General features: G+C 47.7%; 1 protein-coding gene across 1 annotated transcript in view; it reads left to right on the top strand.

Annotated features, from left to right (window-relative positions):
* The first annotated feature begins 3,092 nt into the window (after positions 1-3,092).
* LOC119386491 (class A basic helix-loop-helix protein 15) overlaps positions 3,093-27,821 on the top strand; it is a 127,648-nt gene continuing 102,919 nt past the window's right edge. The window contains exon 1 of the mRNA XM_037653761.2: positions 3,093-4,008. Coding sequence (XP_037509689.1) covers positions 3,376-4,008 — 633 coding nt within the window. The 5' untranslated portion in view covers positions 3,093-3,375. The remainder of the gene's footprint in view (positions 4,009-27,821) is intronic.

Below are 27,821 nucleotides of genomic sequence, written 5' to 3'. Positions count from 1 at the left end.
ACAGTTAAATAACGACCGGGCGTCACACAATATGCATTACGTAACTAGTGGGTCGTTTAAAGCTTCCAACCCATTACAAAGGGCGCAACCATAATTATTCATCGTCATCAACCGCCGCATCAACAAACTGCACATAATCGCTTACATATGGTACCTCGCTTCTCCGCAGAACAACGAATAATGTCGTGCTGGGTGCTTCCCAACTTCCCAAAAAATACGCTTTGTGGCGTAGTGGGTACGTTGCTAATGTACCTGTATTAGTAGCCACAGGATAGTTTATAACGGGCTCTAGAAATGCCGCTCTTCCAGCTTTCGCTGTGACTGTGCTGCGCTTTCCGCGCAGGCCTGGCGTTTTTTTCGGAGGCGAGTTTACTCTGCCATACAAATCTTCTGTATGCCGAGACGGCTCTGAGCAAGTGGGAAGCTCAGCGAATGCTGATAAGGTATTTTAATTTGATATTAAAGTCAGTTTTTTCATGGCGCACCTACTGACATCGACACTAGCTTGACGTCAGGCTACAGTACAAATTCTGGGAACTTCACGCAGCAGTCTGGCTAGTTGTGATGACGTCAGGTACCAAAACTTCCAAGAAGGCCGCTTGTGCGTCATCAAAACTTCCAAAATGGCCGCTTGTGCGTCACCAACGGAGCCACGGTGCGGAGATGAGGTGGAAACGTCACTGTATATTGTGCGAGCACGTGACGAGAAGCTCATACCGTGTTGTGACGTCAGGGTACAGTAGGAACCGAAACTAAATTTTAAGAACATACTGTAATTACTTTTTCAAGGCACACTCGCGCTTAGCACTACCTTTTCTAGGCTCTCGAGGGCTTGACCTTTCGTTTGGCGCAAAAAAACGACAACTGAAAATATTCGTGTCAGTACCCCTTTAAGGTGGGTAAATTTTTTTACTCCGCCTGGACTGAGTATATAAAACCCCCATCGGGGCTTGCGCTAGAAGACAGGTCCATTTACTCTCATCTCGCTTTTTTCTGCTTAGAGTGTATGTTTGTGAAGCATGAAAGTTACTCTCGGCGCAGTTCCAACCCTTGGCGTAGCTCTGTGGTGGAACACCTGCTTGCCACGCCGAAGGCGTGCGTTCGATTGCACCTCAGGTGCATCATTTTTGTAGCGTTAGCTACACTTGCCTAGCCGAGCCAGCTTAGCGGGCCTCCTCAAGAGCCGTGCTGCGCATGCGCGAGGATCAGTGATGTCACGCAGCTGGCGCACCGGAGCTGGCACCTCCCGCGCACTCCGCCGCCGCCGCGCGCGGATTGCCGCCGCCGGTCTGCGCATTCCATAGGAGTGATGTCGTAGTCAACCGCAGCCGTGGCAGACGCACTGGCGCCGGCGCGCGCGCAGCTATTCGCCTTCGCTGTGCAGTCGCCGTCTGACACTGCGCTGGAGCCGCTTGATAGCGCCTCTGACTGGCGTTTGCCAGTGTGGTATAGCCATGGAGAAGGAGAGCACAAATGTTGCTCAACGGCGCAGAAGACCGGAGAAGCTTAACTCATCGGATCCCGAAGTATTTGCCTCGCAATTAGCGGTTGAGCGAAGGAAGAATGAACAGAAGAAGGCTAAACGTGCTGCGGAGACAGGAAAAGCTAAGAATAATCAGCTGAACCTTTGCTAACGCTACGTATATCCTGGCATAGCCGAGCTAAGCCACTGCAACGTTTTTATTATTTGCATGCATGGCGGTTTTTGGGTCATGGACAATAACGATTTTTGCGATCACAACCAATGACGTCGATGCCGACACCTGGAATGCCTGCGACAAGGGCTCTTTAATCCTATCGCGTTAAAAGCTTTACGGCCAGCTTATAAAGAAAGAAAAAGGGGAAACATCACTAAATTTCGCCGCAATGCAACAGTGTTATGCGGTGAAGCATATAAAAAAATTAGAATGGGCCGCTTTCCTCTGACATATTTTGCCTCCAAAAAACGCGTTATTTTTTTTTTTTCGAGATGGGTTTCGCGGAGCCCCCATAATGGCTCTCAGAACCCTTTTTGAGAACCACTGCTCTAGCGGAAAGGTATCTCTGAAAATTTATTACGTCACATTGACATCGGTACATTACAAGGGATCGATGAATAAACATGAATTTTGTGTTTCAGCTGATATTTCTCACGGCACTGCGTCTTCACAGTATCGGCACGCCGTAACGCGCATGCCATTAAACTGCTGTATCCAATATACATCCGTCCGGTAAAACCTAGATTGGCTGCGTACATAGAGACACTTCATTGATTGACTTCATACATAGAGATACATGCAAATGCGTTCGCATGTGTCAAGTATTTAAGATTCAAGAATAGTCAACAAGCGTAGACGTGTTGCTTTCTTTTGGTACTGGCACGGCGCCAACGAGCAGCGGGTCACCGAAAAGCTCGACGTACGTACATAGTCTTTTCTTCGCGCCCCGCGCGCCTGCGGAGCGTTCTGGGATTGCTTGAAAAATTTTTATACTGTGGTAAGGGGTGGGAGGATAGTCTTGCAGACGTGCATAGTAGGTTTTGGTTAGTGTAACTTCGTTCTTTGTTTTCATCAAAATGCTAATTGCCACAGTTGCTTACGACTTCTTTGAGACTACGCACGTATTTTGCACTGAACAGGTCAGAGCCTCACCGCTTTGTCGACAGGCGCGAATTTCCGTTGTGCACAGAATCCTAAACTTCAGGCTGGTCAACAAAGCAAGCGCGTATATTTACTTCGTATAGAACAGCTGTTGCCAAACGTTCAAAAAAAGAAAAAGAAAAAAAAACATTGAAATATCTCGCTGAACTCAGGCGTCCTGACTGCAAACCTTTCTGCTTCTTAGAGGAGGAAAACTGTCACCGAGGCGAGGGAGGCACGTCGGTCATCCCCCGGCACCAGATTTTGGGAAAGACCGCCCGATCGCGCGGGATGCGCTCGTTCTATTGGCTTCTAGAAGACGAAGGGCGTGCTCTCAGAAAATCTGAAAGCTTCCTCCTTTTTACTGGACGGGAAAACGGCGAGGGAAAATGGGAGTGCGGGAAGGAACCGCCCCTCGCCCCGCCCACCGTTGGAGGCCGCGTACGACATCGAGTGCGCGTCGCTGCACCGCGTCGTGCCAGCCGGAGCGTGAAAAACATCGGAGCGGCTGGCGCACGCCGCGATATTGCACTGGCAGCGTCAGCGCTCCCTTCGCTCTTCGCGGACGTGGCGCTGTGCCCTCCGAGGAAAACTCGACGTGTGAAAGTAGCCGTGCACAAATTGACGCTGGTATACCTCACAGCAGGCGGCAGTAGCTGCTGTTTTGTCTTAGCTGTGTTTCTCAAGGCCCGCAAAGGGGGCGAGGCGCGCAAAGGTGCGGGCGAGCTGGCGCGGCAACTCAGCGCGCTGCCCTATAATGGCGTCCGCTCGACTTCACCCCGCACCGGCAGCGTTCGTCGCACCTGACGGAGGCGGTGGCGGCGTCAGCGGAGCGTCAACTACTGCCGCGGCGGCCGCTGCAGCAGCTGCCGCGGCATTCCTCGACTTGTCGAGTCACGTGGAACTCGCCTCGTACCACGACTTCCGGCTCTCCGAGCTGCGCGCTGCAGGTGCGGCGGCTGCGGCCGCGCACGGCTTCGGCGGGCCATTGGGACCATACGCTTTTGAGGCCGGTAGCAGTGGTCCGCCGCCAGACGCCTTCTCGCCCCTGGCCTGGGAAGGCCTGGGCGCCCCTTCGGCAGCAGGCGCCTACCATTCGGCGTTCGAGTTCGGCCACTTCGGCATTGGCGGACACCACTCGGCCGGTGGAGGCGCGGTGGTGTCGGCCCCTTCGTCGGGTTCTCGCTTCCCGGCCATGACTGTGCAGGGCAAGAGATCGCCCGCGGGGGCTGCCCAGCAGAACGGCTTCGCGTGCCCGCCGCACGGCGGCAGCGGGAAGAGCAAGCCACGGCGCCGGGTGGCCACCGTGGCTCAGCGCAGGGCGGCCAACATCCGAGAGCGACGCCGCATGTTCAACCTCAACAGCGCTTTCGACAAACTGCGCAAGAAGGTTAGTCACTCGGGTACTTCCGATCTGTAGCGGATACGTGCTATATGCAGGCCTTCCGTTCGTTTTTGTTTGCTACGACAACGTTTGTGTGATAGATGTGAGGCGTCGGGAGAAACCTATTGTCGTTCTATCGACAGGTGTGGCTGAGATCAATTTGTTTGGGCGCGAAAAGACGCGAACCGCGTACCAGGTAAGAGCGCGGTCAGTTTTATTAAAGTTGAACCTTCTGTGTTCTCGGCGATCGCGTCCGTAGACAAAATACGCGTAAAGAAATTTTGTGCTGACCGATTCCATTGCTTTGCGTCGAAAAAAAGGCATCATAAATGTAAACATAATGGTGAACGATTTCGCCGACATGGCAGAATGACGTCAACAATGTTGCCTCAAAGAAAAGTCCTCATGCATAAGAAACGAACGTCGTGCCATATACTTGCACTTTCGAAAAAAAACGGTGTTCCGTATGTATTACAGGATTTCATTTTAGGACTACCGTTGGCCGCCCTTGATGATATAATACCCGTCATGCGCAAGAGAACCTCCAGGATCTTTGAGTGTACGTCTTTTTATTCGCTCAATATAACCAATACTAATAATATACAAAATACACAAATTACCTATAGCAATATTCACAATACCAGGCCCGCTATAGTGACGCTGGCTTCCATCTTGTGGATGGGCTCGTATTTTTTTTTTCAATATAACATACATATCACACACATGTATGTATGCGAGTCAAAGACAGAACATTTAATGCCAAAGAATCACTAACGAGGAAAAGGGTGAACGCGTTAAAAGAAGGGAGGCGAAACAAAATATGTTGGGCCTACACTTGTATTGAGTATGTAGGCACTGTAACCAAACATATATACTGCGAGACTCTCTGTTGTTTTATTCTTGTTCCTTTTAGAATACACAGTGTCGTTGGCGCAATAGCATAGGCGTATCTACCGGGGTGGCAAGGGGGCCGCTAGCCCCCTCTCTGAGAAATGTTGGGAGGGTCAGAAGTGTCTAGTAATTTAGTTGTGCCTAGCCGGGACAGCTAAAATAGATTCCCACTTTAGTCTCCGATTAGCCTGCTTCACTTGGCTTATCATATGGTAGCGTGCAGCGATCGTACCGGCTTGTAACAAGGCAGTGGACTCGAGCGCATTGAGAAGCACAGCTTTCAAGTTTGCCCCATTACTTGATCTACCTCACTAGGGAGATCATCAGCGTCCACGGTTTTCTGGACTAAGACTCTGGACTAAGTTTGGCGTCATGTAGCACGTGGCCTTTTTACGAGCTGACAGCTCACCAATAATAACTCGCCTACTACCTGAAGGCATGAAGTCTGGCAGACTTGTGGCCTTCAGGTGGTATATATATATATATATATATATATATATATATATATATATATATATATATATATATATATATATATATATATATATATATATATATGGGTCATTCCATGCCAACTGTCCCAACCTTGGCGCTCGACCACCTGCGATTTGCTTGAAAAAAATTGAGGACTATCTATCTGAAGAGAGAAGTCTTCCACCAAGATATTTTTTACGAAAAAAATTTTTCAGTAGCGTAATGCTCATGTGAAGTTTTTTGAGAAGCTCGAAACTATGACACGGAAAATATTTTATTAAACATTTCGTTCTTTCGCAATTAGGCCGGGACAAATTTTTTTCTGCAGAACGATGATAGACTTTACACTTTAAAAATGTTTCGTCAATTTTGACCCTACTGTGCTTTTTTTATATGGGCTTAATTATGAGAAATATGGTCTATGTTGGGACTTTTTTTCTGGAACGATTAGATTTAGTGAAAAGAGAAATTTTGCGTTGGACAATGGTCATGAAGTTGTACAATGCGCGAAAAATAGTTTCAGCCGCATATAGTGCGAAATAGTGCGTACAGCTGGCGGCAAACTTTCAAAAAAGTTAGTTTTGGCCAATGTTCAGTCGTAAATTGAACATTGAGGTGGTCCTAGTAAAAATGCTCCAAATAGCGCATTTATTAGCAACGTGCACTCCCCACAAAATGAGAAAGTTTTATCAAATTACTTTTTGTTTTAAGCAAGAAAAAATTTTTTGAAGTTGACTCCCACTTGTGTCTGCCCTTGTACACATTTTGTCCTCGCAGGAGAGCGTCCGAGCAGAAACTACGATTTGCGCGGCTGTGAGCCTTCTTGCGCTGATGGGTGTACATAAAGGCAACATAGTCAGCTTTTCTACGTGTTTATTGAAGGTATTAATTAGCCAGTATAAGAAACGAGGACACTACTAGAGTGTATTTGATAGGATGTCAGTGTCCGCTGACAGCGTGCATAGCGTTCTCGCGCACCTCAGTCAAGCGACACTGTTGTGTTCAATAGGCCGTTACCTGCGATAGGATTTAGTAATAGGGAAATACGCCGTCGTCATGAAAAGCATCACAACCGGTCAGCTAATTAAATTCTAGCGCAAAAGTGAACAAGCCAATAGCGCATCACTCGATGTTCATCTGGGTGGCGGTATTTCCATGCATTAGGATTTATATACAGAGCAGAACTGATAGCCGGACTAGTTCTGTATTCATGTTTGATTCATTTTTGAGTGTTACTTCGCAGGCGGCTATCACCAGCTAGTAATGAAATCGGTAGCCTTAGTAAAGCTATAATAGATGGACTTTGCAGCTGTGACTTCCTGAAATGCTCACACTTAGCCGCTACCACGCTTTATTTAAAACTCTTATTGCAGCCTCCTTAAAAACGCCACCTTTGCCTCAACCTCAAAGTTCTGCAATAAGACCACCAGCGGAAATCCATAAATTTAACTATTGGCCTGGTGCGCGACCGATGGCGGCGCTGCGAACGGCGCCTTATGACGTCAGAGCGGGGATTCGCGCGCTTTCGTCTGCTACGTAGGCCCAGCGCCGTGTTGAAACCACCGTTGTGATAAATCTCAACAAAAAAGCAGTTCAATTGGTTATCTTGCGTATGGTGGCTACTGACGCTGTTCGAATAACCGTTGGTCTGCTTTTAACGTTCATTTATTACTACAGCTCTTTGTTTCGTAGAACTGCGGCCGCTTGTCTTGGTGGTGAGTGCTGCGCATTGGTGAAGTACTGCTTTCAGCCTACTCCGTCCGCTCGTGAAAAAGGCGTTAGCTTTCACAACTATCCTATATATATAAGCACCCGAAGCTGAAGAAGAAGTGGATAGTCACGTTCAGAATGGGAAAGCGCCCCACGCCTTCATTGACAGTGTGCACCAAGCACTTCGCGTACAGTGACTTCTGCTACCCACCGCATACACACTAAACAAAAATAACCAGAAACGGGAGTAAACTGCTTGTCCTCTAGCGCACAACCTTTTCTGGGTTTTTTTTTACACGTACCAGTCGCGGTAAAAATTTACTCTCACGATAACCGAGTTTTTGAACGTAGCAACGGTAGTAATTTTTTACCCCCGCTGAGGTTTTCAGCGAGTATAGTAAGAGTAATTTTTTACTGCCTTTACAATGTTTTCCCGGTGATTTCTGAGAGTTATTTCTCGGTCGACAGTTTCTTGTGGCTGATGTAGTAGTATTTATTTACTCCCCTAACTCAGTTTTCGCGGCTATTTCTGATGGTTAAAAAAAAAAAGGAGCGTGATTGCACCATGATCCATCGAAATTCGAATTTAATCAACGTAGAAAACACAGTATCCATGACATATATAGAGATAAACACATACACAAACACATATACATACACACACACACGCACACACACACAACCAATGCAGAATAAAACACCACTTCAACCGACTGCTCCGCTGTACAAACGTACTCCGGCCAGCCGGTATATATAGGCACCGCATCTTGACCCGCCATGTAGTGCAGGTAGGAGACTTATGTTTTGCTTGCTTGAACAATAAAGATTCACAGCGCACGCGTAAACTTTTAAGTTTGGTGGCAAGTCGCCATGAGACACACCGACCTTTTTAGTATAAACCCGCCTTATCTCACCTTTTTGATTATCCAATTATTCGCTGGCACTCCGTGTTGGCCGCACTCCCGTTAGCAGTGCTGATGCACAAACCCGCAAAATATACCTAAGCACACACAAACCACGGCCACTCAACATTTTTTTTCATTGCGCAGCGCTACACAAACACAGTAGCAGCACATATCCAGGAACGCCGGCGAAGTAGAGCGGCGCCGTGCCTGTACCAGGTTCTAACGACGGCCTCGCTAGGCCTTTTCGAGGAGCACGGCTATGCGATAAACGACAGCTGGCGATCTCCTCTGCAATTTTCGTCGTCGTTATTTTAGAGACAAATTAAAAATAGGTGTCCGCTATTCGAGGAGTCTTACGGAGCGATGCACTTACAACGAACGAGACCGCTCGCAGGCCCGGTTTTCACCGTGCTCGTACTCGCAGTGCACCGTCGGCCGCACGTTGGTTCCGTCTGCCTCGATCGGGACTCGCCTTCGCGCTAGATGTTTCACAGCGGCGGCCGCATGGAGTGAAATACACAGTTTGGACTATATACAGTTGTACACAGGACTGTACACAATCTATGCGACGCTTGTTTCACCTGCTCCGGCGAGGCACTCACACCGGCCGCTGGCCGGCTCGGTGCCGACGACGTAGTGAAGCCTTTTTCTTATAGTTGTAGCCGGTCACTCTCCAGGAAGCAACCACGGACGATCACACCAGCTTGATTTTGTTGGCGCTGGGAGTGTTCTTCGTAGCTCTTCGCGATTCGGCACGGAAGCGAGGTATCCACGGCGTCCAGGCTCGGAGCCTTGCGCTCGTAAGCGCACGGCCGCTCGATGATAGAAGAAGCACCTCAGATCCAGCCCGCTGTGCGCAGCCGCTTGCCATCACCGCCACCAGACATATACAGCGCAAGCTTCTTACACTCGTCCCACAGGCGCTGAGCCGTGCCCCCATCTGGGAGGCAGAAAGCGTCTTTTCCGAAGAACCACTCAACAACAACAACTCGCCTGTCTCCAGGGCCGATATCTGCAGTACGGCTTTCCAGCAGGCTTTTTTCTTCGAGCAAGTCCGTTCGTTCACAGGCTGCTTTTCTCTCTCGTTGTGCTTCTGCAGCTGAAGTGCCTGAGGCGCGACAATGCCCAGCTTTGAAAAAAAAAAAAAAAAAAAACTTGAAGGGGCACTCATCGTCGGACAAAAGCCGCCGAAGCGGGGCGAGCGGGAGGACCTTGAGGTCACATGGTAATAAACTCTCAAACGGGGGTTAAAAATCACGTGACAGAATACTCCCCAGGTAGTCAAATTGGATTATGACATCCTTTTACTACGTTCCTCAGAGGTGGTGGTAAAACTATGTCATGTGCCACTTTTACTCCAACGTGAGGTAGTAATTTTAGAAGCGAGGGAGTTTTCAGAGGTAATGAGCCGCAAAAACCCCAATCTCGGCTAACTTTTGCTTACAGTGTACGCGCCACTCTTATAAGCTTGTGACCGCGTTTAAGCGCCTCGCCAATACTTAAGCCGTTTATTGCACGCAGGCTATAAGCATAGGCGACGTACACCAGGTGCGGTGCCGTCCCACAACCTGCCGCGGAGGCCCCTAGAGAAGGAGCCGACGACGCGGAAGGAACCGCCTTGCAGGAAAGCGCGCCTCGTGAGCTCAGCTGAGCGGCGCAGCGCAGCGCAGGATATGAGACTACGGCTGCATTTGGATGGTGTGCATGCGTATTTTACTTATGAAGGCAAGCATGTGCCTAGCGGAATACTTATCATAAATTCATAAGCGAAACCTGTTGCCGCTGTTTAGTGTACATTCTCTAAAAGTTTTCACCTGAGGCAGCACAGACACTTTTAGAAGCGCAGCTCTTTAACCTTTTCGTTAGGCTGCGTGGCGTTGAACTCGACGCAGCTTGCCTTTGCCACGTTAATCTCTGTGGCCCTGTGAGTGGTATAATTAGTGATTAACTATTTGTTATATTCTAATACCCAAGCGACGGCCCTGTGTGGTGTTAATATGAACTACGATGTAATATCATTTTCACTGAACCAACATTACGGGACAACCTGCGATCATGGGCATCGGCAGGGGGGTGTGCAATAACGCGGCACTTGCGCACTTGTTTGCAGGACGAGAGCTGCGACGGTGATGCGATCAACATTGACGGCCTCGACCGCGCATTCAACAACGTGGCCTGCGTCGTACACCGCCTCGCCCTCGATGAGGCACCGCGACCTTTCACAAGCTTTATCTACACACTTGTAGATGCTGGAGAACGGCACCCTTACTGAAATATCGAAAGAAACACCCAAACTAATTAGTATCGTACGCCGGAAACTAGATAACGAGCGAGAACACTCACACATAGTTTCACTTTCTTACCAGCAATGCGGTCGGTGGCATCGACGCACTCGTCGGTCATCCGGGGGATTTATTGGCCCTGTCGATTGGGCCGCAACTAAAACAAGTTCAAGATTACACTCGAAAACATTCGTTGCATGCGTTAGTTGACCGTCGCGAGGCTGCTCGTTCGACAAAGTTTCCGCCTGAAGCAGACGATCCGCATACAGGAGCAGCGGCTGCTGCAGCGCGGTTGAGAGCGGAGTCCCCGCTCTGACGTCATAAACGAGAGGGCGGCACTCCAAGATCTCGAGGCCAATACCACGGCCGCTGGATAAAGCTTTTTTATCCAGCGACCGTGCCAATTCCGCGCAAAATCTTGTCCGTCTTGGGAGCAAAGCAGCCACCACTTTACTGCTGATAGATTACTATAACCGGCCGGTCTTCCCATTTGAGATTTCAGTCATCGTCACTCGATCCTAGGGACTAACAAAGATCAGCGGATTAAGGTTTTCTCCCACTCGGTATGACTATAACAAGAGGAGTGAGTAAAGCACAACGTATTTTTTCTACCATCTTATTAAATGCAGTACATGCCATTTAAGCCTGCCGAAACGCTTACAGGCAAATCGTCACGGCTTCTTTAACGCCGTGGTCACCACGTTCCCTTGAACGCTATTGTGCTGGTAAACTTTGCAGCATATCCACCACCCTACGCGAGCGATGGTTTTCATGACGACGGGGTATTTCCCTATTACTAAATACTATCGCAAGTAACGGCCTATTGAACACAACAGTGTCACTTGACTGAGGTGCGCGAGAACGATATGCACGCTGTCAGCGGACATTGACATCCTATCAAATACACTCTAGTAGTGTCCTCGTTTCTAATACTGGCTAATTAATACCTTCAATAAACACGTAGAAAAGCTGACTATGTTGCCTATATGTACACCCATCAGCGAAGGAAGGCTCACAGCCGCGCAAGTCGTAGTTTCTGCTCGGACGCTCTCCTGCGAGGACAAAATGTGTACAAGGGCAGACACAGGTGGGAGTCAACTTCAAAAAATTTTTTTCTTGCTTAAAACAAAAAGTAATTTGATAAAACTTTCTCATTTTGTGGGGAGTGCACGTTGCTAATAAATGCGCTATTTGGAGCATTTTTACTAGGACCACCTCAATGTTCAATTTACGACTGAACATTGGCCAAAACTAACTTTTTTGAAAGTTTGCCGCCAGCTGTACGCACTATTTCGCACTATATGCGGCTGAAACTATTTTTCGCGCATTGTACAACTTCATGACCATTGTCCAACGCAAAATTTCTCTTTTCACTAAATATAATCGTTCCAGAAAAAAAGTCCCAACATAGACCATATTTCTCATAATTAAGCCCATATAAAAAAATCACAGTAGGGTCAAAATTGACGAAACATTTTTTAAGTGTAAAGTCTATCATCGTTCTGCAGAAAAAAATTTGTCCCGGCCTAATTCCGAAAGAACGAAATTTTTAATAAATTATTTTCCGTGTCATAGTTTCGAGCTTCTCAAAAAACTTCACATGAGCATTACGCTACTGAAAAATTTTTTTCGCAAAAAATATCTTGGTGGAAGACTTCTCTCTTCAGATAGATAGTCCTCAATTTTTTTCAAGCAAATCGTAGGTGGTCGAGCGCCAAGGTTGGGACAGTTGGCATGGAATGACCCATATATATATATACTATACCTGAAGTAGTATATATACTACTTCAGGTAGTATGAAGTCGGTGCTTCCCCCACCAGCGGCGGCGTATGAACGCGCGGGGTTCAATGCATCGGCGGCGCGGCACCAAAACGAAGTTGGGAGGCTGATGGAAAAGTTCGAAGGGAGAGACTAGTCCCTTGAATTTAGGAAAAAATATGCAAGAACTATGAAAGCGGGCTCGCCTTTTCTTTTTCTTTTTTTTTCACAGCTGTATCGTCTGCGGTCTGAAGAGTTCGTCCATTGGAAGAATCAAATAATCTGGCTGCTTTTTCATTGTCCTTACTTCTATATTTATTTGTTAATATTCACGAGTTAAAATTAAAAGAATAAAGTGTGCAAATATATCGACAGATTTATTTATCTACTTTATCTAGCTATGCACACTGTAGTACGTCCAAGGCTCCAGCAATATGTTATTCAGTGAGTTGTGAATGCTAGGGGAGGCCGCAGCGTTGAAGTCATGGAATATTGGTGAGACTTCTCGAGAAGAGAAAGATACAACTTCCGGTGAAGTGATATGCATCGTATGTGCCGCATCTACGTTCGGATTAAAAGAAAAGACAAACGGCGGCGCGCGGCAATTTTTTTGTTGCGGCGGCGTCGGGATCACTCTTGTGACTTGGGCGGCGGCACAGAACGGCGAGAGAACAGGCGGCGCGGTGGCGTACAGGTCTATAGGTTTAACGCCGCGAAACGACGACATGATTACGAGGGACGCCGTAGTGGATGGCTTCGGGTATATGGATCACCTGGGTTCTTTGACGAGTACCGATATCTAAGTACACGAGCCTCAAGCATTTTCGCCTCCGTCGAAAATGCGGATTAGATGCCGCGACCTTTGGGTCAGCAGGCGAGCACCATAACCACTACAGCAGCGTGGCAGGTAAACGTAGGATTGTAAAAAGCGTGCATTACACCGCGCTTTTAGCAGGAGCTTAGGTTTCGCTCCTTCATTATACATGACCTAGCTCGCACTAGGTAGGCACGGAAGCGCGTCCGCGCTTGTACGCGCGCGGCAATTGGCGTAGTCATCTTTGATAAGACGTTATAATCTTTCCCCAGTACATTTCGTCAACTAATCGCGTGTGTGCGTTCTATCCTGACGTATAGAGATCGCGCGAGGGACGTGTTCAGTTGCTCTTTTGAGTCGCCATGGGTCGGACGCCTGTCCTATACGTTCTAAAAAAGAGCACTGCCGGTATCAGGAACGTCTGCGCGACCAGAAGCGCGAGTGTTTGTATCGCCGTCAGGCTAATGCCACCGACGGAGATCGGGTAACTGAAGCCAAACGCATGCGCGACGTCTCGCCGTCGGAACGTATGCCCAGCTTCGCTGGCCTCCCCTCTTCAGAAACAGTTGGAAAGGCTCTGTTTTTTTCCATAGGTACCTCTCTCTCCTAGATGAAGCCCACGGGGTCAAAATTTCTGGAGCCCTTCATTGTGCGTCCCTCATAACGACATCGCGGTTTTGGGGCGTAGGCTAAATCCCTAATTATTCCTATAATATATTTCTGCACTCGGCAGCTTGTCTTGTGTTAAGATTGTGTGCGTGTGTGTGACGTGCTCAGTTGTTTCCTCACGAGTGTTCACTTAAAAGTTAGAGCAACTTCCCAGACTGCGTGCAGCGTCAACTATACGGCGTTTTTGTTGACTCTGCGGTTTTAAGGACATCAATAATAACTGTTGCGCTGTAAGCGCTTGGAAATACTCAGTGTCAGACAAGAAATATATTATCTTCGCATTTATTTCATATCTAACAGTAGGGGAGAGTCGGGAAGATTGGGATACTTTTCACAAATATATATTTTACCTTTGTTACACTTGAACGTAGAACGATATTTGATGGATTACGGTGCAAGTCTAAACAAGCCACAAAGCTTCTGCGACACAATGGTTCCTACCACTCCTGCCGCGGCTGTGAAAAAGTAGTTTGTGATAGCTTAAATCTGCTCCATTCCACCCGCCTGTGTGGGTGGATTGGGACATCACTTGGGAGGAGTGGTACGTATGTAACGCAACAGTCCAAACGTCTTCAGCGACAGTTATATCCCCATATTTCAACAGCAAACTTTAAACAGGGTTGCGCAAACATTGCCGGCCCGATAGCTTGTGGCACTGGCATCTTCATCACAATGTCTGTATTTGGCAAACCTTCCATGTCTTTCTTAGGAGGACAGTGAAACACATCTCGTTTCCTTATTCCGCAGGAACTTTCCGCTGACGCCGACATGTTTTTGCTGCTCTTGACACTACCCATGTAATGAACGCTAAATTTTTTGTTACTAAAACTCCCAATAAAAACATCGCCTTTTGTAATTTGAATAGATTCGTTAGGCCAGTTGATTTCACTAATGTCATGGCTGTCATTATCAAAGCCTGACATGTCATAGTTACAATCGTTAAAGACAATGGCGAGTGTGTCTTCGTAACTTCAAGAACTGCACTGCTTCAGCATACACCGTTTATTTTCTGGACGGGTTGTGGCGTCAGTCTTGAGTTGCGAAGTGGGCTTATTGGTAAGTCATAACGAATTTTGGTTGCAGCCCGAACTTGGTACAAGGACACGACAAGGACACGACAAGCGCTGCGTGTGTCGTGTTCCTTCTCGTGTCCTTGTGCCAAGTTCGCGCTGCAACCAAAATTCGTCAGTCTTGACTGTGTTGCGCTGCTTTTTCAAGACTGTCGTGCTACCTCTGCGAATTTTTCTACAATCGTAGGCTTCCCCGATGTACGTGTAAGGACTTTGTCCTAGTTTTTTTCTCCTTTTACGCTGTGTAACGCGATGTGGCAGTAGGGTGGGATCCTTTAAAGTCACTTTAAACAATTCTGCCTGCAGAAGCAGTTGATGCTAAGGCTGCTTTATCGACAGCGGCCGGTAAGTTATCCGTAGAGATGTTTCGAGCTCCGTTGGTGTTTGTCTCGGAGTTAGTGATGCAGAACTATCGATGGTACTATCGATACTATCGATAGCTTAGTCACTATCGAACTATCGATGGTGAAAAATACTATCGATAGCGCTATCGATAGTAAAAAATTCGATGGTACTATCGATAGTATAAATGCAACAGCGCGAACTCAATGCAGAATAAATTTGGTTCATCGCGCGCGTGGTGCATTGGAGCCGGAGGAGCAGACTGAAGGGCAAGAAAGTTAATATGTTGTGTTCTTCACCTGAGTACTTTGCTGACACATGATCATAAAGTCAAACTGTTCAGCTGTGGCGGAAAGGAAGGCGTTACATGTGGTTGAACTGCGCGGCTTCAAATTTATACTGCATTTTATAATTTCAAAATAAAAAAAAATGTCATGATCTAGGTTGGTTAATTGTAAGGTGTAACTGGTTGCTTTTGGATGTAACTTTATTTATGGACATATTATGACATTTTCACTGCGGAATTAATTTATTTCTTTCGCCAAAAACTGCTCATAAATTAAGCGAAGCTGATAGTAGGTTATCGCAAATATTTTGGAAATTTGGCCGGCCAGCAACAGCATCGTTATTCACACCACTATCGATAGTAGTGTCACGCGGTTGTGACGGTGAAAAATGCTGCAGCAAGACTGGGAAATACGGAGCTCTTTATTTGGGCGAACCTGTGCCCAGAAAATCAAAGCTCAAAATACAAGCGATAACACGCTGAGCACTGATAGCGGCGAGAACAGTCGTCGCCCATCGAGTAATCTGATCATCGGTGGAACGCGTCGACTTTTATACATCAGTGATCAAACCTTCCAGCTTTATCCCTGGTGCTCGCGTAAGCTCTGGACTATTCGCGTCCGGCGCGTAATCTTAACAGAATTATCTCACACAATCGTGAAGCTTCTCCAACATTACGGCGCGGTCTGCGTCAAACGTTGCTAACAGTCTTTGTGGGTGAAACCCGAATACATCAAAACAAAGTAATAAACAGGCATGGCATAGTATCGCTAGTAATATTAACCATGGTACTACCTATTGCACTATCGATAGTTTGTCGATAGTAGTACTATCGATAGTTTGTCTACGCTATCGATAGTTTCAAAAAAACTATCGATGCTATCGATAGTCAATTTACCGATAGTTCTGCATCACTACTCGTACAAACTTCCAATTATCGAAGTGATCGCTCAGGAATGTGGTCTCCAAGGCCCATACACCAGCCTTTTCCTGCTAACTTGCTGACTTCCCATGATGCGCGGTACTTCCAGTGTAAGGCTGTTGCAAACGGTCCACCTGTGAACTCGTAAAACCGCGATGCATCTTTCTTGCCATAAGCAAATAATCTTTCAAGAGTGATTAATATTACGCTGTGTCGACCATTCCGCGGACCAAATTAGACTTGAATACGATGCTGTCTCTGTCACCTGAGTCCTTGAACTTCACTGCTCGGCGAAGCGATGATTTTTATGGTGGAAGAGTCTCTGATACGTCTCTTTTACTTTTATTTTCATTGCACACTAATCTGACAGCATCCAGCATCACGGTGTTAGGCAGGGAGAATACCAGAATTTTTTTTTCTGGTGGTGGCGGGCATTGCGTCTGCAAACGTGAAAAATTGCAGTGGGGGGGGGGGGGGGGGTTCGAACCTACCACCTTAACCCCTACACCTGACTACTTGAACGCTGTTTTATGTGTTGGGCTAGTCGGGATGCTTTCTCTTATACACCCGAAGCATCGTCTTCAAAAGTGAAACATTGCGATAACTACCAAATGTAAGCGTTCCCACACAACGCCTGTTTGAGCTTTATTTCTCGTCATTTGCTACAGTCCTTCAACCTAATTTCAGCAATCAACAGCACTACTGCTGTAGCCAACAATTGACGTGCTTATCGCGGAGCGCTCACAAATGTGTAATAAGAGTTTTAAATAAAGAGACATTGTGCATTACAATACTCTTTCTGCTTACCTCTCTAAACATTAAATGTAGTCTAGCCAGCCTGTCTGTTCTCTAATCTAATTTTCACGGCCCCGAACATTATTATGCTTAAACGCGAAATAAACAAAATAACTAGCTTATGGACCAATGTGACTTACCCATGCTGCTGATTAGCCAGTCACTGCACCGACCTTATTGTGGGGAGGAATGGGACGGTGTCCCGTTCCTCTCTCAACTCAACTGTCCCATTCCTCCGAAGTCGTGCACCAAGTTCAGTGTCCGATGAAGCTTCATGTTACTTGAATTCACTGGTCTCTTGTGAATATTTGTTCGCATAACTAGGTTGACCCCATGAGCAATTCCCAATTTCAAAAAGTGACGTTAAAAATGTGGACTTCCTTTTAAAAGCGAAGCATTTCTTAGCGAACTTCGGTCACTTTGAGCGTATCTATCTATCTATCTATCTATCTATCTATCTATCTATCTATCTATCTATCTATCTATCTATCTATCTATCTATCTATCTATCTATCTATCTATCTATCTATCTATCTATCTATCTATCTATCTATCTATCTATCTATCTATCTATCTATCTATCTATCTATCTATCTATCTATCTATCTATCTATCTATCTATCTATCTATCTATCTATCTATGACTTCGTGCTCTCCTGGCCGTTTCGTTAATGGGATGTATGCCACAATTGGTATGGCATAACATGACTGTGTGACGAACATAAATGAGTGGCCGTAACATGAAATTCCTGACACGAATGTCATAAGCGGTATGATTTACATTCCACGGTGTTCGTACTCTTGCGGCCGCATCATTAATTTCGTATATACAAAAATTGGTATGGCGTGACAAGAGTGTATGACAAACGTAAGTGACAGGTCCTATCGTGCAAATCATGACGCGGATGTTATACACAGCATGATTTACATGACATTGTCTGGAGGTGCTCGCGGCCGTTTAATTAGATGGAGATATACCACAATTGGCACTACGAGACATTTCTGTATGGAGAACATAAATTACAGTTGGTAACATGAAAATCATCACATGCATGTCATGTACGCCATGACATACAAGCCCCGCTTATGGTGCGCTTGCTGCCGTTTCGCTATCTTGAGAGTTACCAAATTTGGTATTGCATGACGTGACTGTATGAAGAACAATCACACGTGGTAACATGAAAATCATGACATGCATGTCATGTACAACATGGTTTACGTGCCACGCTCATGGTGCGCTTGCGCCCGTTTACCTTGTTTGATATACACCAAAACTGGTATTGCGCGACGAGATTGTACTGCGAACATAAATGACAGGTGGTAACATTACAATCATGACATGCATTTCATGTGCAGCATGATTTACATGCCACTCTGATGGTGCGCTAGCGGCCGTTTCCCTGGCTCGATATACACGAAAACTGGTATTGCGTCACGTGACTGTACGACGAACATAAATGACAGGTGGTAACATGACAATCATGACATGCATGTCGTGTAGGGCATGATTTACATGCCAGGCTCATGGTGCGCTCGCGGCTGTTTCTCTAGCTTGGTATAAGCTAAAACTGGTATTGCGTAACGTGATTGTGTAACGTGATAAATGACATGCCTGAACACGCAAATCATAACATGCATGTCATGTACGGCATGGTGTACATGACAATGTCTTGGCGCGCTTCTGGCCGTTTTGTTAACTGTATATACATCAAAATGTGTACGGCATGACATGAGTGCATGACGAACATAAATGATAGGTCATGCATTATATATACCAGAATAACGTTTCACTATATAAAAGATTGTACATGCATGCGTGCATGATAAACATGGCATATAGAGTGAACTAGATGTCATGACATAAATTACTTCATTTTCCTCAAAGAGAAACAAGGTGATGTATGCAGCTCCTGCTAGCTGCTTCGCATTACATAGATTCCCAGAGTGCGTGGGATCTGCCGGGTTTTTTTGTTCTCTAATCAAGTGGGTTATTGCTGATTACAGGTAGGCGTTTGCATAGCAGGTCGAAAGAATAAAGCAACATTTGCAATGTTCTTTTGGTTGGCTGCCAGCGAGAAGTCGTAAAACTTTATTGAACCTCGAAATCTAATAAGGCGAGCCATGTAAGAAACAGATTGAACTGTAAAACAGTCCGTGCATTTACAAAGGTGAAAGGCTTAGATGCCTCATTAAGCGTGAAAATTTACCGTCGGCGGCGTCAACACTAGTGATGCAAAATATCATGACTTGATTACGCCACCAGTTGCCAGAATGTGTGACGTAATCATGACGTAACGTGTTGACGTCATCACATGGCATCGTCGCTTGGAAAAAGTGGGCCGATCACGGAAGCAGTGCAAAACTAGCTGACCTGCAGGAAGCTTCGAATGCATCCGATCGTGGAGGCACTGAAAAACCATGTTAAGTGCGGAAAGCTTTCAGAGTGCGTGTGTGCGTGTGTGTGTGGGGGGGGGGGGGGTATAAATAAGTTAACTGAGAATAAAAAGAACATTGCTTTCGCCTTCTAGTCGTTTAGGAGATTGTTTCTGTGGCTCTGAGTTTTTTAGATGTCTCGCACCATGACTGGGGACTGTTTGCGCTTGATTGATAATGAAGTGACGCATAAAGTACAAATTATCAGGTTTCATACCTGACATAGCCGATTTTCACTACTGGTGGGCTTCAGCGCACAACAAAGAGTCGATACCGTATCGGTGCACATGCTTTGCAGCATAACGCATCTCGACTGCGGTAAAAGTGACTACAGCGAATCGGTCACCTTGCTGCAATGAAAATTATGTAAATAAATAGTGCGTAGAATCCGAGTGGCAGCGCAAGCATAGAGGTATACAAGCCAGCTGCGCGTAAGAATACGGACGGCGTGTGCGGAAAGGATTCTTTTGCGCTCCTCAATGAGGGACTTCGTTAGCGTCACGGCTACACAGTGGTGGTGGTGCAATGCGATGAAAATGAAATTTCATAAGAGTATACGTTGTTGGGCTAGTTGGTTCATAATCTTCAAAATTGGCTAGCGCGAAAATCGACACGGACAGAGAAGGAACACTGATGTACAGGACAGGCGCTACTCGTAACTTAGCTTTATTCAGAAACGTCTTCCCACATATATACACAGCCGAGTGGCGCGCGCAGGCGCAATGCACATGACGGTCGACATGGTAATCAGGACCGGGATACCAAAACATATTCACATTATAAACAATTGTCTAAGAACAGTCTTTCCTTACTGCGCAGAACAACAGAAGTGTCACTGATACATTCACGGTCTTTCTTTTTAATGTGATAAGCCTCCATTAGTTCTCTCGCCAGCGCATTCCCACTTCTGCCATGAAGATGAAATTTCATATTGTGAAGCGTACTGCTTGTAGCCATTCGAAGCCGGAAAGGTTATCGCTGCGTGGCTTCAAGGGCACAAGAAAGTGTCCCCTGGTACGACACACACGTTTCACAAGTAGGAACTCATGAAAAAACAATAACAGGCAAACGTTAAAGACTGCAAAGGAGCTTCAGAACGAAGAGCCGTTTGAAGGGACTGTTCGAGACGTGTGAATGATTAAGCTTCAGACTGGCATATTTTGCATTTGCAGCTTCTGGGAGTCGAGCACGGCCTCCCCTCTGGCGCCTCGTTCCCCAGCTAGCGCGTCTGCTGGCCTCGAGCGGCTCGAGGGCCGGGAGCCGCCGTTAATCAGCGACATGGCTACCGGGGCTACGCCGCCAGGCCTTTTTGCCTGATGCGAGCCATGCGTCGGTCTTCCCCACACAGAGCGACGCGTCCGGACATGTCGGCGTACTGCTTACCGCACACAACGCTAGCACACGTCAATGCGCTTCGCCGGTGCTCATAGACCGTCAGTGACAACGCCCTCTCCCATGAGCTCGCTTCTTTCTGGCGCTGGCTTACAGCGTCAGAGATGTTCTAAGGCGTGCATGAGAGGTTCACGTGCCGGTCTGGCAGGCGTCTTCTCGTCCGTGTGCTCAACTGCTGCCCTTTGTGCGATAGTGGTAGCGCCGCTCGCAAGCGTACTTGACCGGTATTGTGGAGTTTCCTTATACGGCCTGCAAGCCCGTGATTGTCGCACTGTGCTGCATCTTGGGTTAATGAACCCGTGTTTGTTGACAACCTGCGTCGAGTGCCTTTTCTGCGCTGTGTCGGCGAGTCGACGAAACTGGCCGTAGCGCCTTTGATCGCTGCGGCAGTGGAGAACGTGCGTCGCTTCCCGGTCGCCTCGTATAGGGTAAGCTTCTCGCATACCTATCTCGACAAGCTATTGGTGAATACAGCGATTTCGCGACCCCCTTCGAGTCCAACATTGTGTGACGTGGCTATGATGATGAAGTGCGCAGAACACAAGCTGGAAGAGATGAAAAATTTTTAAGGGGATAACTTGCAGGGTTGCCAGGTTTCTTTACTATGGGCCAATTTGGCTACTTTTACAGGGCAGTGTGTGGCAGAAGAAACTTCTTTGATATTTGGCACCTTATTGGCTACTTTCAAGTTCCCTCGATTTGAACCAAATTATCAATGTGTTTTGACGTCGCAGCCGCTGGCGTTCGAGTATGCGGCGGAAAGCATGTCGACAGACGCGTGTTTCCATGCTCCTGAATTTGAATTTAGCGCTTGGGGGGGGGGGGGGGGGGGCATTACACAAAGAACATACATTTGGATACGCTGCTGAGAATCGGGGGAAAACTGTTGCACGGTGCCTCATTTTGCTGAGTCTATTGCTGAACGCTAATTTGTCCCCTTAAAGGGACCCTGAAACGGTTTTTTGACATTTCGTTTTTGCTAAGGTCATTACTAGAGCAAATCATTGGCACCATAATTCAGTCGAAACACCCTTTATTAAGGGAGCTACGTATAATAAATATCTTCCCTCCTCCTCCACTCCGCCTTTCGCCCTCAACTCTTCCTTCGAGCGCTCGGGGCTAAGCTCCGCCTTCAAGAGGCTCTGCGTCACGATGTGACGTGCGAGAACGCTTGCGTGCCGTCGCGTCGTCTACTTCCGGTCGAAGCCAGCGCAGTACCGCTGGCTCTGCTGTTCGTCCGTTTCCTGCCGAGCGCCATCAGAGCAGCGTGTGTTTTGTTTCACGGGAGTTCAGACAGTTGCTCAGAATGGACCCCGGCCTCGAGGAGCGGTTGCGCCGAATGAGCAGAGAAATGGGTTTCGACCCATATAGTGACACGCCATTTCGCGATCCGGCGCTTCGTGCTGAGGGTGGCAGCAGTGATCCGCCTGATCCGCCACCACCAGACTCGCCGGATTTCCATGACGATGGCAACGATCACCGGTAAGTGTAAATGAGCGAAGCAACCCTTTCTATTTGATACTTGCTCATCCTCGCAGAGCTGCCGCGCTTGCTGTGCCGTGTGTGTAACTTCGTTGTGCTTCATAACTGCAGGCGCTACAAACGATTTCGTCATGACGTTGTCTTTCATTTCGCGGTGTATGTGCGGCGTTCACGATCACGGTCGCTTACGCCGATTTTCGGCGATGCAGGTGTGACTGCGGGTTTTGCGGGCCAATGCCAACGGCCCTTGAACAAGTGTGCTGCCGCGACATACAGGAAGTTGTGCGCGAAAGCCCGGACGGCTGCATCACTACGCACGAGGAGTTCCGAAGCGTGTGCCTGAGCTCCGCGGTGCTGCGCGCTCTGTATTGGGAGCTGCAGGAAAACGGCGTCGGGGTTGAAGGAGAAGTGCACAGGTAATACTGACGTAAAAAACATGTTGAAGTTGCAGTTACAGCAGCTCAATCTTACGCCTTCTTCCAGGAAATATCGCTTTCTGGCGTACAGATTCTTCACTCGGTGGATTTGGAAGAGGCTGGGGAGACGCAACAGAGTTGTGCTGCCTGCGTGCGTGGTTACGGCCATCCGGAAGCAGTTTCCATCAGCCGAATACGTGGGCTTCCGATATCCACCTCTGTAGGCACGTGACAGTTTTTTTTACATTACTTGAAATTTAATTGAATGCTACTTGCAGAATAAACGACGCATAAATTATTTCCACGTTCCTTCTCTCTTAGGTTGAGCTGTCTGCACAGGTTTCCGTTTTTGCCAGCAGACTTGTTACTTAATCATCTTGTGCTCCAAAATAACTGTGCTTCGTGCATGATCTTCAGTTAACTATTACGTTAATAATTCTTAGGGTTTAACCTTCAGATCTTTCTCTACTGATCACAATCACAGACCATTTTCATTAGAGTAAACAGTATAGAAGTGCACACACCATGGGCAATTGCCAAACAGAAGCGTCATACAAAGCAGACAAGTAAGCATGATTCACCATTTCTTTATATATATGTTCGGGTGTGTGCCTCCCAGAGGCACTTGCCCCAACATGAGGGACATTTCACAAGTACTTCAATCTAGTCGTTCTCTCAGATTTGTGATCCTGCCTCAAGGAGATGAATGAAAAAGGGGAATTGTAAGGGCTCGCTTTTTCTTTGTAGTCACTAACAAGAAGTAACAGACCGGAAGTTTGCCTTGAGCTTCTGTTCTGTTACTTCTAAGCAATTTGTGTCTTAAGTTCATGCGGCTCTCTGTGTACTGCCAGCTGTAGCAAACATGCACGTGAAAATGGATTTGACAGCACTTTCCACAAATGTGCCTCTCTCGCTCGATTCACACAGTGGCACTCAGTGGACGGCTAGCCGTAGAAGACGCACGTGAAAAACGTTTTAGTGACAGATTTCACAAAGCAGTCGCGGTTGCATCGTTGCCCACCAGCCAGGAATGGTAGCTGTGTTGCCCAAGTGTCATAAGACTTCCGCTGCACCGTTTCTGTGGTTGCACACTTTCTGGTCAGCCGAGCATTCGGTCTTTCCCCCATCGAACGTGCCCCTCTCGCTCGATTCACACGGTGGCTCTCAGTGGACGGCTAGCCGTAGAAGACACACGTGAAAAACGTTTTAGTGGCAGATTCCACAAAGCAGTCGCACTTGCATCGTTCCCACCAGCCAGGAATGGTTGCTGCACTGCCCAAGTGTCATAAGACTTCAGCTGCACCGTTTCTGTGGTTGCACACTTTCTGGTCAGCCGAGCATTCGGTCTTTCCCCCATCGAACGTGCCCCTCTCGCTCGATTCACACGGTGGCTCTCAGTGGACGGCTAGCCGTAGAAGACACACGTGAAAAACGTTTTAGTGGCAGATTCCACAAAGCAGTCGCACTTGCATCGTTCCCACCAGCCAGGAATGGTTGCTGCACTGCCCAAGTGTCATAAGACTTCAGCTGCACCGTTTCTGTGGTTGCACACTTTCTGGTCAGCCGAGCATTCGGTCTTTCCCCCATCGAACGTGCCCCTCTCGCTCGATTCACACGGTGGCTCTCAGTGGACGGCTAGCCGTAGAAGACACACGTGAAAAACGTTTTAGTGGCAGATTCCACAAAGCAGTCGCACTTGCATCGTTCCCACCAGCCAGGAATGGTTGCTGCACTGCCCAAGTGTCATAAGACTTCAGCTGCACCGTTTCTGTGGTTGCACACTTTCTGGTCAGCCGAGCATTCGGTCTTTCCCCCATCGAACGTGCCCCTCTCGCTCGATTCACACGGTGGCTCTCAGTGGACGGCTAGCCGTAGAAGACACACGTGAAAAACGTTTTAGTGGCAGATTCCACAAAGCAGTCGCACTTGCATCGTTCCCACCAGCCAGGAATGGTTGCTGCACTGCCCAAGTGTCATAAGACTTCAGCTGCACCGTTTCTGTGGTTGCACACTTTCTGGTCAGCCGAGCATTCGGTCTTTCCCCCATCGAACGTGCCCCTCTCGCTCGATTCACACGGTGGCTCTCAGTGGACGGCTAGCCGTAGAAGACACACGTGAAAAACGTTTTAGTGGCAGATTCCACAAAGCAGTCGCACTTGCATCGTTCCCACCAGCCAGGAATGGTTGCTGCACTGCCCAAGTGTCATAAGACTTCAGCTGCACCGTTTCTGTGGTTGCACACTTTCTGGTCAGCCGAGCATTCGGTCTTTCCCCCATCGAACGTGCCCCTCTCGCTCGATTCACACGGTGGCTCTCAGTGGACGGCTAGCCGTAGAAGACACAAGTGAAAAACGTTTTAGTGGCAGATTCCACAAAGCAGTCGCACTTGCATCGTTCCCACCAGCCAGGAATGGTTGCTGCACTGCCCAAGTGTCATAAGACTTCAGCTGCACCGTTTCTGTGGTTGCACACTTTCTGGTCAGCCGAGCATTCGGTCTTTCCCCCATCGAACGTGCCCCTCTCGCTCGATTCACACGGTGGCTCTCAGTGGACGGCTAGCCGTAGAAGACACACGTGAAAAACGTTTTAGTGGCAGATTCCACAAAGCAGTCGCACTTGCATCGTTCCCACCAGCCAGGAATGGTTGCTGCACTGCCCAAGTGTCATAAGACTTCAGCTGCACCGTTTCTGTGGTTGCACACTTTCTGGTCAGCCGAGCATTCGGTCTTTCCCCCATCGAACGTGCCCCTCTCGCTCGATTCACACGGTGGCTCTCAGTGGACGGCTAGCCGTAGAAGACACACGTGAAAAACGTTTTAGTGGCAGATTCCACAAAGCAGTCGCACTTGCATCGTTCCCACCAGCCAGGAATGGTTGCTGCACTGCCCAAGTGTCATAAGACTTCAGCTGCACCGTTTCTGTGGTTGCACACTTTCTGGTCAGCCGAGCATTCGGTCTTTCCCCCATCGAACGTGCCCCTCTCGCTCGATTCACACGGTGGCTCTCAGTGGACGGCTAGCCGTAGAAGACACACGTGAAAAACGTTTTAGTGGCAGATTCCACAAAGCAGTCGCACTTGCATCGTTCCCACCAGCCAGGAATGGTTGCTGCACTGCCCAAGTGTCATAAGACTTCAGCTGCACCGTTTCTGTGGTTGCACACTTTCTGGTCAGCCGAGCATTCGGTCTTTCCCCCATCGAACGTGCCCCTCTCGCTCGATTCAGACAGTGGGTCTCCGTGGACGGCTAGGCGTAGCACACATGTGAAAACAGATTTGGCAGCAAGCTTTTGATGCTACCCTAAATACATGTCACTACCCATCACGATGATCTAGTGGTTACGGTGCTTGACTGCTGACCCAAAGGTCGCTGGATCAAATCCTGGCCGTGGCGGCCACATTTTCGATGGAGGCAAAAATGGTTGATGCCCGTGTACTTGAATTAGGACTAGGTGCATGTCAAAGAACACCAGGGGGTCAAAATTTCCGGCACCCTACAGCACGGCGCTCCTCACGATCAAATCGTGGCTTTGGGATGTTGAAGCCAACCATCATCATACAATGTACTGATGCAGTTCTTTCATGAGGGTGATTGTGTAGGAAAGCGTGTGCGCCTCTGAGCAATGAGCTCCTCCTTTGATGGCCGTTCATATGCGAGGGACATATGGCACGGCTGAACTGCCGCGTTGTTGAAACTCTCCTTGTACGACGAGTGCTCACAGAGGTCCACAGCGTTCTTCAGCAGCTCTTCGACGTATCCTGCATGGTGAAGAGAAACGATATCACTATCGGGCCAGGACACATTACAGAACAAGAGTTATTACCGTATTTACATGATAGTAGGTCATCCTACTTTATCATAGGTTTGAATCCGAATTGGGGGGTGGGGGCTCACAATCAAAAATGAATCAAGTGCTACTAGTAATGGCGGCAAAAATGAAAAGCATGCACGCTGTGGCATGATTACAATATTATATATCTCTATAGGCTCTGCTTGTAGCGTATATTTATTGCACGCTTGTCTAGAATTCGGGTGGGGAATTGTGCAGCACTGTGATCCGAACCATGGGCCTTTTGCATGCGAGGCTGATGCTCTGCCTCTGTGCCATCGGTGCATCGTACCCCTACACCCTTATAAGATTAAAACAAAACCTGTGGTTACACTTCTGCAGTGCCTTATTATGAAGCAGTGCTATCAGTACGCTGCACGTTGGAGAAGGTGCTTCCATTACTGCCAATGAGAAGGTGAAGTGGCCGTCACTGCTGAGCTATAGCAGTGTCGGTTCTTTAGTGAGCCAATACTTTGCGCAATGTTACAGTCAGGAAACTTGCATAGGTGTGTGGTTGCTTGGGCCATAGCTGCAGGCATCCTAATTTACTATTCGGTAAAGACACCTCTTGGGGTGTACGACAAGGGTTCTCTCATTTTCCTGTCCCCAAACCACAAACCGTGGGCAGCTTCATTATGTACGTTTTGGACTGCTGGAACGTACCACGTTCAAATAACGGCAATTCATAAGCAATGAGCCATACCGAAGTAAACTGCACATTTGAATGATAAAACTTTCGTCAAAGGAGCTGGTGAAGTGTCAATCCAGACAGCCCACCGCTCTTAATAAGGCAAAGGCATGGCTCTGCTTTTACAATTTTAATTCCCCAGAGCTGTGTCATGTGCTTTAACTCTTCATCAATTAAGAATGACGACACGTCATTCTTTGCTGATAAATGTGGCTGAAAACAGTGTGCATTACCAAGACAGAAAAGTAATGGCATACTAATTCCAAAACTAGCACAACTGTTTTAAGTGCATGTGATTCATTATCTACAAGAGTTATCAGTGTGCAGTTGCTTCCATATTAATGAGTTTTTTACAGTTCCTGACATGGTGCAATCTGCTCGAAATGAGGAGGTAAACTGGTGCAACGACCTGATACGTCATATATATCCAACAGGTGGTTAGCAGCACCAACAAGTGATGGCAGTAGACGAGGTTGATCCTAATACTGTGCTGATGTCGTGATCATGAGTGCCATTGGGTAACAATCCCAGGTTTAATTATTGCGTACATGCAAAGATATCCAGGAATGTAGATGGCAGGACATTTACCACAGTATTGTGACTGGTTTCGCAATTTATCTGGATGCATTGTGTGCCTCTCCTAGAGGTGGCAAGTCTTTTTT

The sequence above is a fragment of the Rhipicephalus sanguineus genome, chromosome 3, assembly GCF_013339695.2.
Source record: "Rhipicephalus sanguineus isolate Rsan-2018 chromosome 3, BIME_Rsan_1.4, whole genome shotgun sequence".
NCBI lineage: Eukaryota > Metazoa > Arthropoda > Arachnida > Ixodida > Ixodidae > Rhipicephalus > Rhipicephalus sanguineus.
This window is presented reverse-complemented; position numbering and strand designations above follow the sequence as displayed.